General features: G+C 36.1%; 1 protein-coding gene across 7 annotated transcripts in view; it reads left to right on the top strand.

Annotated features, from left to right (window-relative positions):
• The window catches only part of NEK1 (NIMA related kinase 1), a 233,037-nt gene that overhangs the window by 59,984 nt on the left and 159,960 nt on the right, over window positions 1–13,093 (top strand). For all 7 annotated transcript variants that reach the window (XM_079926984.1, XM_079926982.1, XM_079926986.1 and 4 more), the window contains 5 exons: window positions 2,078–2,161; window positions 4,595–4,662; window positions 4,788–4,874; window positions 6,851–6,905; window positions 9,018–9,218. In XM_079926984.1, the coding sequence (XP_079783110.1) occupies window positions 2,078–2,161; window positions 4,595–4,662; window positions 4,788–4,874; window positions 6,851–6,905; window positions 9,018–9,218 (495 nt within the window). The remainder of the gene's footprint in view (window positions 1–2,077; window positions 2,162–4,594; window positions 4,663–4,787; window positions 4,875–6,850; window positions 6,906–9,017; window positions 9,219–13,093) is intronic.

The raw sequence follows: 13,093 nt of genomic DNA, 5'->3' as shown, positions 1-13,093 counted from the left end.
TCATCTTCACTATCATTATTCTGAATTCTTTTTCTGGAAGGTTGCCTATCTCCACCTCATTTAGTTGTTTTTCTGGGGTTTTATCTTGTTCCTTCATCTGGTACATAGCCCTCTGCCTTTTCATCTTGTCTGACTTTCTGTGAATGTGGTTTTTGTTCCACAGGCTGCAGGATTGTAGTTCTTCTTGCTTCTCAAGTTAATCTCTTTTAAGGCTAAATGCACATATGCCAGCATTAGCAGCCTGAATCTTATAATGCCTCTTTGTTCTGTAAAAGAAACTAGCATTCAGAGCCTGGCAGGATGGTTCTCTGGGACATTAGTCTGCCATCTTCTTGGACTCTCTGCTCACTGAATAAAGTTGTTATCCTTTGTCTCCCAATTCATTGGCCTGCTAGGGTTGGACGGTCTCCTGCAGAGGTGGGCGGTGGCTGTGGCTCACCATGGGGCTAAGGACACTGGCAGCAGAAGTTCTGGGAAGTACTCCTTGGCATGAGCCCTCCCAGAGTCTCTAATTTTAGGTTACTTTAATGTAACATTTGTTCTTTAAAAAAAATACTGAATATGTAAGAATAAAAAGTAAAGCCTGCTACTTGCCTTTCATTCATTCTTCTGAAAATATACTTCCCTGAAGAAGAAGACACTGTTAACTGGGTAGCTGACCTTCTGCGCATCCTCCCTACACACAGCACACAGTTGTAAACAATTATACAGAGTTCTGGTACGTTACAGACAGAAAGAGACTTAAAAAAAGGAGTGCGCTCTGCATACCGTGCTGTGACTTTCTTCTTTTCCCTTCACAGTGTATGTACATAGAAGTACTTCCTTCTTCCCAGTGGCTGCATAGAATTCTAGTGATTCCAATTGTGATATTTTCCCAGGCTCTTGATGATGTTTAGGTGGAGCAACAATGCTGGAGTACACATCCTTGTACATATTCTTTTGTATTTGTGACATTTTATCTTTAGGATAAATTTGAAATTTCAGCTGCTCTTTCAAATGGTATGTGAATTTAAAATTTTTACCAAGTAACTGTAATTAACTTTCTCACAAACAGGGTATCAAAGACTTATTTCCTCACATCCTGGCCAACATTGTTTATCACTTCATCTTTGTCAGGTTACAGTGGTATCTTGTTTAATTGCTATTTTCTTAATTTGGAGGGAAGTTAGTATTTGGTTTATGTGTTGATTGGCTTATGTTTCCTCTGTCATTTGCCTTTCCCGTCTTCTGTCCACTTCTTATTTTGGCTGCCATGTTTTTCTCAGTGATGTCGAAGAGCTGTTGTGTATTAGAGGATTAGCAATCTATCAGTTATGTTGCAGGTATTTTCTCAAATTATTATTAAATTGAATTGTATATTTTGCCATTCAGGTGTTTTAAAATTTATATAGGGAACTTTTCTTGTGACTTGTGGGTTTGGTATCATGTTTTGGAAGTCCTGCGTCAGTCAGAGAGTATAGAAAATTAACCTATGTTTTCTTCCTCTCTTTAAACTTTAATTTTTTCATGTTTAAAAATGCCATCTACTTGGAATATTTTTGGTGTTAGAAGTGAGGTAGAAATCCAGCCTTTTTACTTTCAAGTGGCTAACTCCAGAGTGTGTGTTTTTATGTGATGAATGGGGGACGAGAAAAAAGTCAGAGATGTCTTCCAAATTTCCAGCCTAATATTTTTCGTCTTATGATTTTTACTTACGTATATAGAAAAAAAGATATATTTAACAACAAAGAAAAGTCACCGTCATACTATGCTAAAATATAAAGTAATTCCATTTTTCACTTTTCTCTGGAAATTTCTTTCCATATTAATTCTGATTTATAGGAGATGCTTCAGTAGCAGTGTCTTACATTTAAACTTACCATGTGTGCTGCACATAATGTGTCAGTTGGCTCGAATATCTACCTAATGTTGGTGACATTAATTACAGTACAGTGAAGTGAAACATTATAGCCTGATTATTTTAAGGATTTAGTTCCCCTCATCCCTGAATACTTCTGAAGCATTTTAATGATCAAGGAAAGACTACTGTGAAATGTAAATTTTAAAAGAAATGACAGATCTTATTTTTACCCCCTAGATTTTGGACTGGTTTGTACAGATATGTTTGGCCCTGAAACATGTACATGATAGAAAAATTCTTCATCGAGACATAAAATCACAGGTAAGTTTATTATGTCACTACTAACTTCTCAGTGGATGTGGACATGGGGCCAGCATTGTCTTGGGCTAGAATGTTTGAGCTTGGTGCAGTCTGCGTCCGACTGTCTTCTCCCTTCACGGTCCCCGCTCCACTGTAACCCTGAATATCACACAGGCTTCGTGTGTTAGGTCTTTGCCTGCTTTTCATGTCCTACTCTTTCATTATGATGGAAGAAATCCAAAACAATGGTTATGTGGAAGGGATTTGTTTTTTGTTTTTTTTGAGATTTTGCATGTTTGAAGATTCTCCTACTTTATTTTTTTTAATTTTTGAAAAAATTTATTTACTTTTTATTTATTTATTTTTGGCTACATTGGGTCTTTGCTTTGCGCAGGCTTTCTGTAGTTGCGGTGAGCGGGGGCTACTCTTTGTTGCGGTGTGTGGGCTTCTCATTGTGGTGGCTTCTCTTGTGGAGCATGGGCTCTAGGTGTGCGGGCTCAGTAGTTATGGCTCGCGGGTTCTAGAGCACAGGCTCAGTAGTTGTGGTGCATGGGCTTAGTTGCTCCACAGCATGTGGGATCTTCCCAGACCAGGGTTTGAACCTGTGTCCCCTGCCTTGGCAGGTGGATTCTTAACCACTGCGCCACAAGGGAAGTCCAAGATTCTCTAACTTTGATGAGAATTTGGTTATCGACTTCTGGTTAGAAATTGTTTTCTTACAGAATTTTTAAGATGTTGCCCATTTGTCTTTTGGCTTCTTGTGTTGCAGTTTAGGAATTTGCAATCTCTTGCCCTTGTTTCTTCTCTCTGACCCATTTAAGATATTCTCTCTGTCCCATGGTTCTGAAATTTCATAGTCTGTGAATTGGTGAGGCTCACTTTTACTCATTATGCTGTATACTTTTGAGAATGTATATTTCTTCTAGAAATGTTGTAGAAAATGTTTAGTTATATTTTTTCAAATATTATTTCTCTTTTTGCTACTTTCACAGTTGTCTCCTGGATTTTTTTCTAGACACACGTTGGAGCTTCTTAATTTGTCCCTTCAAGTGTCTTATTTGTTCTTTCACATTTTGTGTCTCTCTCAGTTGTATTCTACATGAATTTTTCGACCTATCTTCTAGTTAACTAAATCCCTTTGAAATTTTGTGTAAACTAGTGCTTTTCTCATCTGTTGACTTTATTATGACTTTTTTTCTCTCCAAGGTTTCTAAATGGTTTTTCATATAGATCTGTTCTTATTGTAATTGGGTTTTATTTCATAATGTCTTGTTCTTTTCAAATGCATATTTATTTCTTCATTTATTTCTTCGCAAGTTTCTAAATATATTTACTTCAAAGTTTTTATTGGATTGCTTTATAAAACTAATTCTGTCTGTAGTGAATTCTGGTTCTGGTTATTTTATTGGTTGTTTTTCTTTGCAGTAGCTTTCTTCACATGTGTTGGATTCTTTTGTGGGAGATACTTTGTCCCCACAGCTCACTCATCTTTGCATCGAGGTTTCTTTCACGTTTGCCTCACTTGGGCTCATGCCCTTCCCAGAGTGGGTAGTACAGAGGGGCTTTGTTTCCTGATGTCAGGGCCGTGTGTCTGTCTTCTTACGTCCTTAGGCCTGCAGCTGCTTATGTAGCCTTGTAGCCCCAGGATGAGTAGTGGGAAGGAGAGGGACTATGGTGGGGCTCCCTACCCCATCTTTCCTGTCTCCCGACCCTCAGCCTCCTAATCCCATTTCAGACCATTTTACTCCATTCCACTCAACCCTGCCTTGTGCCGTCTTTGGCTGTGAGCATGTGCTTGGTTCACATCTGACTGATAACGGAGTTTAATTCATGTAATCCCACAAACTCCTGGCTCCGCAGTTTGATGATAGAGCATTGGAAACCGGTGGTATGCTTTCTGTCTCTGTGGATTTGCCTATTCTGGACATTTGATACAAATGGATCATATAATATATGACTGTGCCTATTTTAAAATTGGGTTGTCTTTGGTTATTACTGAGTTGTAAGAGTTCTTTATGCTGGATGCAGATTCTTTGTCAGATACGTGATTTGCAAATATTTTCCCCAATTCTGTGGGTTGTCTGTTTACTTTCTTGATGGTGTCCTTTGCACAAAAGTTTTTAATTTAATGAAATCCAATTTATCTGTATTTTCTTTTTTTGCTTGTGCTTTTGGTGTCATATCTAAGAAATCATTGCGTAACCCAGTGGCATGGAGATTTACTCCTGTATTTTCCTCTAGGAGTTTTATAGTTCTCACATTTAGGTCTAGAATCCATTCTGAGTTAATTTTTGCTTATGGTGTGAGATAGGGGTCTACATTCATTCTTTCGCATGTGGATATCCACTTGTCCCAGCATTATTTTTTAAGTGGATTCATTTTTATGACAGAAGTCGTAGACTAAGAACTGGACTGTAGCAATATTTCTGGCTTTTTTTTTCATCTCTTTTACAGAACATATTTTTAACCAAAGATGGGACGATACAACTTGGAGATTTTGGAATTGCTAGAGTTCTTAATAGGTAACATACAGTTTTAAAATTTGGTTTGCTATAATGTCTTCAGTGAAATTTTAATCCCTGGTGATGTATGTGTGGTAATGTCTTTAAATGTCTTAAGCTTCTCCAGTAACTCTCTTTTGTTCTAGTACTGTGGAGCTGGTTCGGACTTGCATAGGGACCCCATACTACTTGTCACCCGAAATCTGTGAAAACAAACCATATAATAATAAAAGGTATTTAAAATGATATTCATTATGTGTTTATTTCCTTTACATCTTTCTCTGTTGTACTGTCTTTATTAAACTTCAGAATATTATTCAAAATCGGTAATGCACATATGTAGACATATATACATATGTATATACACTTTTTTAGTATATAATGAGGGGAATTATAAAGCAGCTATTTCACTATCTTGCTGAAGGAACTATAGAATCACTTTACTATTTAAGCTATAATGGGAAATAGAGTGCTTTCTTTGTCTTTCTGTTTGTAATAGTCACTTATTGAATTATCATAGTTAATATTTATTGAACACTTACTATATGCCAGGCACTGTTTTAAATGCATTTTATGCATTAACTCTTTTTATCTTCACGATAACCTTGTGAGTTGTAGGTATTATTCATTCCTCCTTTCCTTATAAAGAAACCAAATGCAGAAAGAGGTAAAGTAACTTCAAAGTCCCAGGCATCTGGCTCCGAAGCACGAATTCCTAATCACTGGGCCGTATTATGGCTAACAGATTGACCAATATGTGTGTTGGGAAGAGGAATTCTGCCACTGAATTCCAGTTACCCTTTATTTTCTCTCATACTCACTAATTTAAAAATGCCAACCAAGAAGCATTGGTCTTAATTTTGAAAGCACCCTTAGAAGCTGAAAGGAAGAAAGTGGTAGCTGGCAATAATGCATGTGTTCATGGGTGCTATCCCCCTGCCCCCCCCCCTTTTTTTTTTTGAGGATAGAGAGGAAGCTGTGTTTCAGACCCGAGCAGAAGGTCTGAGAACGTCATCCGAGGAATGTATTTAAGATCAGTTTAAATTACAATGATCAGTCAAGTCCATGCAGTGTATTATTAGTAGATATTCTAAAAGAAAATAGTATTTTCTTTGCGCTAAAGTAATTTTACATTTTAATGCTGTTTCTGTGTCTTGTGGATAACTCAACTGTGAAAATATTAGTCTTTAAATTTGAAATGGATTTGATCATCCCTTGGAGAATTTTATGTAAAATTGGTTTTGTGGGAAAAATGCTTTAAAAATGTAATGCATGAACATCATCAATTATATTTTGAAATTCATATTTTCCCAAATGTATTTTAAAGTATTTTATTGATAAGATCATTAGTTTAATGTTTTTGTTTATAGCTTTTAGTTTGTAACATGTACAAGTTACTAAAAGCTTAATTACATTTACATTTTTTTCTTAGTTGAATCTTAAAATTAAACAAATTTTGGAGGTTACAGGTTTATATTTGTAGATTTTTGTGAGAGTTTGGGTAAAGATAACTTTAGGATTTCGATAATGGGCTTTATTCTTTTTCAATAAGTTCAACTTCCAGGAGCAGTGGTTTTGTTTTTCTTTTTTTTGACTTCCAAGGACCACTGTAGCTCTAAATTATGGGGTTTTTTCCTTTTAAAAATAGAAGTAGTCTTTTAGTTACAGAACTATCTGTTTAAGATTAAAGAGCGGAAGAGAGTGTGGATAAAGAAGATAGTGTAACTAAGTCTTTAAATTAGGGGAAAATAAATTAATGTATTTACATATGTTAGTTGGCTGTCAGAGATTTGTTTCAGATTTAATTTTAGTAAATTAATATTTTCTTCATTAAAACAGTATTTTGCTTTTATAGTATTTAAGAAATTGTGGTATTTTGCAAATAATTGAACAAAACATTTTGATTTATGCAAAATAAAAAAACTAAATGAAGCATCCATGAAATTTACTGATTTTTGTCCTTTTAAATATTAGATTTCTTTAATGAAACTTTTAAAGTAATTACTTGGGCAACTGTTATTTTTCTAATCTGGGATAGCTGCTTTTGTCATTTGGTTATGGTTGTAATTTTAAGTTTGAAAGGTCATGTTTTATGGAACACATATTTTTGCAAAGCATTTTTATGCTGCTTTTGTCTCCTTTAAGTTAAAAAACCTTTTAAAGTAAATTCTGATATTTAGAGAAGATCTCTTATTTTTCTCTTTTCTAGTGACATTTGGGCTCTGGGGTGTGTCCTTTATGAGATGTGCACACTTAAACATGCAGTAAGTAGAAGTTTCTGAGATACTTTAAAAATTTTGTCAAAAAGTACGTATAATGTTTCTGATTTTAAAAAATCATATGCCATCTTTCAGATGACCCTCTTGTGCTAGAAATTCTTCTCTGTCGGTTTATAAATTTCTCTTCTTTTCTGAGGTATAAATTTAAATCAATTTTCCCTTAATATGTATGCATATATTACATATACATATTATATATGTTATTATAATACATATATCATACTTTATTCCAGAAAATTATTTCTAAAGACACATTTGCTGTCTTTTTAATGTTAAATTCACGTATGAATTTGATATTTCAGCTTAACAAACTTTATTAATTTCATTTTAGCAGTTTTTCTCAAAGCATCCAAATTATTTGAGTTTGGAATTGAAATTATCTAAAGAACATATCTCAGCATATTCGTTGAGGGGGGATTTTATCAATTTAAATAATGTTTAATTCAGAGTATTTAAAAATTTCACTGTTGAGATTCTTTTGAGATAACACATAATTCACCAAAAAGGGGGAGTTCTTGTCCAAAATAGGTTGAATTTTAATCACTTTCCATTTAAAAATCTTTTTAAAATGCTTCCCCCACTGATTAAGAAATAATATATTTTCATTACAGAAAACTTAAGGGAAGAGATTAAAATATAAGTAAGTGAATAAATATCAAAAGCAATTCTTCCAGCCAATAATGATTACTTGTAATATTTTGTTTCCTTCTAGACTTATAGAATAATTTATAAAATGAGTTTTTGGTTTTTTTCCCTCAAGATTTTGGTTATATGGTATAAGCAGTTTTATAGTTTGTTTTTATTGCCTGATATTATTTGGGGAGTATTTTTCTTTGTTGTGATTATTCATAGTTGCATACTCTTCTACTGTATTCCCTTAAGATTTTATTTTTCTGAAGGAAAAAAACAGACTGCCAAAGTGATATGGCCTGGTGGATATTAGATCTGTACTTTAAGGAATTGGTCAGTTTTTCTGTGACACACAGTCATGTAGGTCTAAATCTACACATTTTTAGAAAGTCTTTTCATTTACAATACATTGTTCTGTCACCATTGTTTCTGTATTTTGGAATTGTTTTCCCTTAAGTGGACACATAAAATTAAGTACTTCATTAACCTTTATTTATGAAGAGCTTATCAGTTGAGAGAGAAATAAAACTTCATTGTAATGAAAGAATAGAGTAATAACCTATTTCTGCATTTAGGATTCCTTCTTAGATATATACGTATTTCTAGATGATGGAATTGTACTCAAATCTTAGTAAACAATATCATATTTTAAATGCTAGAATTCCACATTTAACAGAACTCTTTTATACTTGGATATAATCACCAGTGCCTAACTTATAGCATGTTTTGTTTTCTTAACGTGTGCATTAAGAACATATTGATAGTGTACAACTGTTCTATACTATTTTAGCTGAGATGTCAAAAGCTTAATTTTACTTTCAAAATGAAATCATCTTTAGATTTTAAACTGCCCCACCTCTTTTCCTCCCCACTTCAGTTAGAGTTTATATTGTGTTTAATCCTAAAATATATATTCCCATTGATAAGGCTTATATTCCCCTTTGGAATATTTGCCACATCGCTGATCGCATGGCTTTTGGGAGCATCACACACTTAAAAGTAATAATGAGCAGTGTATAAAAGGAACTTAATCAGTACCTTTATTTATTATATTTTTACCAAATAGTTTTAGTTCTGTAGTTAATTTCTTGTTCTAGTTGCTATAGCAGGGGCACAGGAAGGCAGGTGTTAAATGAAGACTACCAGGTTTGCTTGTTTTACCATCTTGATTACTGTTACATTTTTATAAACTCTTTAATTGATACCTATATCCCATCTTTTAGTTTTTTGAATAAGTAAAAGTTAATCTTATAGCGAGTTGTACCATTTTATGAGGACTGATACTCTCTTTCAAATGTGTTTGTAAATAACCAAGTGAACCTTGCTCTAGAGAGCATGTACTGATTAAAACTGGGAAGAGGGTTGCAATTCTGTTCTATATTGATAGGAAAAGTACTGTTTCTCATTGTTGAAACTGACATTTTCGACTTCTGTTTCATATATGTTAATTTATTTTCTGGATTTTAGTTTGAAGCTGGCAATATGAAAAACCTGGTACTGAAGATCATATCTGGATCTTTTCCACCCGTGTCTTTGCATTATTCTTATGATCTCCGCAGTTTGCTCTCTCAACTATTTAAAAGAAATCCTAGGGATAGACCATCAGTCAACTCCATATTGGAGAAAGGTTTTATAGCCAAACGCATTGAAAAGTTTCTCTCCCCTCAGGTATGTTTTTTTATTTTATAATTAAATTGAACAGTAGGGTTATGGTGCTTGGCTGGGACGTGGCCTCCTCTTTGGAGGAGAGCACATCGCAGCTGTGGGGGAATGCTTGCCTTTACATTGGCGTCAGCTTACTTTCTGTTCTCACATAGCTCTTCCCCTTGCTGTCTGCTTTTGAGCTGTGCATCTATAGGAGGGAAAACATACCTTCTGTGTTTCCTCTTAACACTTACTGCTCAACTTCTGAACTTCTCATCACCAAATGTGTGGCAGTTTTTACATACCAAGCAGAATTCATTTCAGCCCTGACCATGTGTACCTGGAGATCACATCAGATCCCACAGGTTAAGGGCTCTGTCTCTCCCACAAGACCACCCCCCACTTCAGAAGCCAGTTTAAGTCACAGGTTGCCACCTGTGCTTCTGAGCGACTTATAAATCAGAGGTCCCCATTACCCCTTCCTCTGGTTTGATTAACATGCTTGCTGGAGCGGCTCACAGAACTCAGAGAAACATTTACTTACGTTCACCAGTTTATTATAAAGCATAGGATAAGGGATATAGATGAACAGCCAGGTGAAGAGGTGCGTATGGCGAGGTCCGGAAAGGTCCCGAGTGTAGAAACTGGGGTCCCTCTTTGAATGTTCGCCGACTCAGAGGCTCTCTGAACCCTGTTCTTTTGGTTTTTATGGAGGCTTCATTAGTAGGCATGGTCAGTTAAATCATTGACTCTTGGTGATTGGCTCTAGCCCCTTTCCTCTCCTGGGTAGGGGAGGGGAGCGGCACTGAAAGTTTTAACCCTCTAGTCAGGTGGTTGGTTTCCCTGGCACCAGCCTCTGCCCTTAGGTGCTTTCCAGATATCATGTCATTAACATAAATTCAGGTGTGTTTGAAAGGGGCTTGTTTTGAACAACAACAGACACTTTTGTACTCTTTCCGCTGAGGGAATAACAGGGATTTGAGGGCTGTGTGCCAAGAACTGAGCGAAGACCAAGTATACGTTCCCTAACGTCGTCGCCTCAGTACAGTTACTCCTCTGTCTCTGTGTTCCTCTCATTTGGTTTTCCAATTTATTTTATTGTGGTAAAATAGACATAACATAAAATTTATCACCGTGACGAGTTTTGAGTACGCAGTTCAGTAGCATTAACTACATTCATAATGCTGTACAGCAGTCACGACATCCGTCTAACTCTTTTCATCTTGGAAAACAGACTCTATACCCATTAACCAGGAACTCCGCTTCCCCTCTCCCCAGCCCTGACACCCGTCTTTCTGTACTCTCTGTCGTCTCTGGTTTCTGACAGTAAGATTATTGAACACTTCTGTGCTTCCCTTTCCTCACCTGTGAACAATGGGATTGTAAATGTACCTACATCATGAGGCGGTTGTGAGAATCAAAAGTGACACTGCATGTGAAGTGCCTGATGTCTCATACTTAATAAGTACTCAGAATACTCAATATATGTTAAATATTATCAGTATATCACTTTATTATGCTAATATAAATATGTTATCGTTATAATTCATATGATTGTAATTGTTTTTTCTCTAACAGAAAATGATTGGAAACCGCTGATGTGTGGGCATTTATATGTATGTGTAATAGATTATTGACTCATGATTCCTCCTCTAGTACTCGCATATAGGTGCATAATAAATATTTGTTGTGTTGAATTTTATTTTGACAGGATTTATCAAAAATCTATATCAAGTCAATTAGTGTAAGTTATTGATATAAATATGATCACCTGAAAGTGGAATTATTTTACGTAGTTTGTGTGGCCTTTGTTGATTTAAATGATCAACAGTGATCATTTATACTCTTGTATAAATCAGATATCTAGCAAAATCATAGTTTTATTACTTTTATATGTTCATGAGATGAGAGGGAAGTGTCGTATATCCTCTGGCTTTTAACAGAACATCCGTATGAACAAGCAATCTTTAGAAAACAGAGATGTGGATTTAACTGTTAACATCCAGGAAAACACATTAGTAAGCAAGAAAGCCAATTAAAATTTGGCGGTTAAAGGCCACTTATATAGGACATAGCTACAATCTCTGAAGTGTGGGTGTCTTACAAGACTCCTTTGTTATAAATAACATTTTCAAGGAGAGATTTATGGTGCAGCGTACTATTGTTTTTTGGCAACTACTGGAGAAGAAAGAATGGCAGCATTTAATCTCGCTGTTTCTTTCCCCCGCATACCAGCAGTTAGGACGTGCAGTCCCAAGGCTGAAGCACTGGAATTCAATTAGCCAGCTACAAAAGAAATATTCAAGCCTGATATACACAAAGCCTGTAACATCTAAAGACAAAAGGGCAGATTATGGCCGTTAACAGAGTGTTTGACACACATGCTTACTAAATACATAGTACCCCGTTGCTGTTTATGCACCACTTAGATTTCACTCTTCACGAAAAACTTTCGTTCTTATGATTTTTCTGCTATATATCACTTGTTCAGTACTTTAACGACAAAGTTTATGATACTTTTTTTAAGGCTTTAACTTTGAAACAATATGAACTTTTACTGTAGCATATGAACTATTATTATCACTATAATATTCTGTACTGTCTTTAAATTTCTAGTCCCTGAATTCTCTCAGTGCCATCAGCCAGGATCTGTGGGGCATAGTTCTCAGTCCAGCACATCCTGGAGATGTCTTCTTGGATGTGGCTTGATAGATCGTGGACAAGCTCTGGTCCATTAGGAATGTAGGTGCCGTCCTGTAGTGCTTTCTGTGAGGCTGAAGATGTTTTGTATCTGCATGTGCAACCTCATAGCCACCAGCTTAAAATGTGGCTAGTGTGGCTGAAGAGCTGAACTTTAAATTTTATTTATTTTAAATTTTAATCCAAATAGCTACATGTTGGTAGTGGCAACTATATTGGACGCCACAACATAGGAATTCCAGAATCTTCTTGGATTCCACATGTCCCATCTCTCAGTTCACATGTGCATTCACACAGGGGAAGAGACAGACTCACACTCAGATTTAGGGCAAGGTGGAGATCATAAAGCATGTCTTCCATGAAAAAGAAAGGAAAAAAAAGCGCACATGTTCAGAAGAGAAAGCACACTCACACAGTTGGCTCTCAGTTGCCTGTGAAGCAGACTTTTCATGCAGTGGTTCTCAAACTTTAGCATACATAAAAATTACCTGGAGGACGCTGCTGAATCCCACCTCTATTTCTATTTCAGTAAATCTGAGATGGAGCCTGAGAATTGGCATATTTTATAAGTTCCTGGTGATGCTGATTCACTGTTATTATGAGGCTTTGAGAACTGCTCCTATAGGGATCCCTGATGGGAAAGGCGACCATCTTAGCTTCTGGCTTTTTGCCTGTTGGAGTTTCTGATCCCTTCCACTGTGGGCAATCTTCCCTTCACCACCCCTCTGTTCTCTCGAAGAAAGAGAAAATTCACTTGCCTTTCCCTTCTTTGCCCAGTAAGAAAAAAAGCAGGCCTAAATCGACTTAGCAATTATATTGTTGCTAACATAGTTTTACCTTTAAAGAGGGAAAAAATATAGTGAGTAGGGAGAGAAAGTTACTTGCAGGAAATACTAATGACTTCTGCTTCTCAAAATAAGTAGTGGAGTGTTGTAGTAATAGTAAAAAGAGATAACTTTTAAGTTATGTAAGAATATTCAAATAGGGGAGGGGGAAGGGTGAGCTGTGACAAAGTGAGAGAGTGGCATGGACATATATACACTACCAAACGTAAAATAGATAGCTAGTGGGAAGCAGCCGCATAGCACAGGGAGATCAGCTCAGTGCTTTGTGACCACCTAGACGGGTGGGATAGGGAGGGTGCGAGGGAGGGAGACGCAAGAGGGAAGAGATATGGGAACATATGTATATGTATAACT

This window comes from Stenella coeruleoalba (assembly GCF_951394435.1).
Source record: "Stenella coeruleoalba genome assembly, chromosome: 7".
Classification (NCBI taxonomy): Eukaryota; Metazoa; Chordata; class Mammalia; order Artiodactyla; family Delphinidae; genus Stenella; species Stenella coeruleoalba.
Note: the sequence above shows the minus strand (reverse complement) of the source record. Positions and strands in the feature narration are given on the sequence as shown.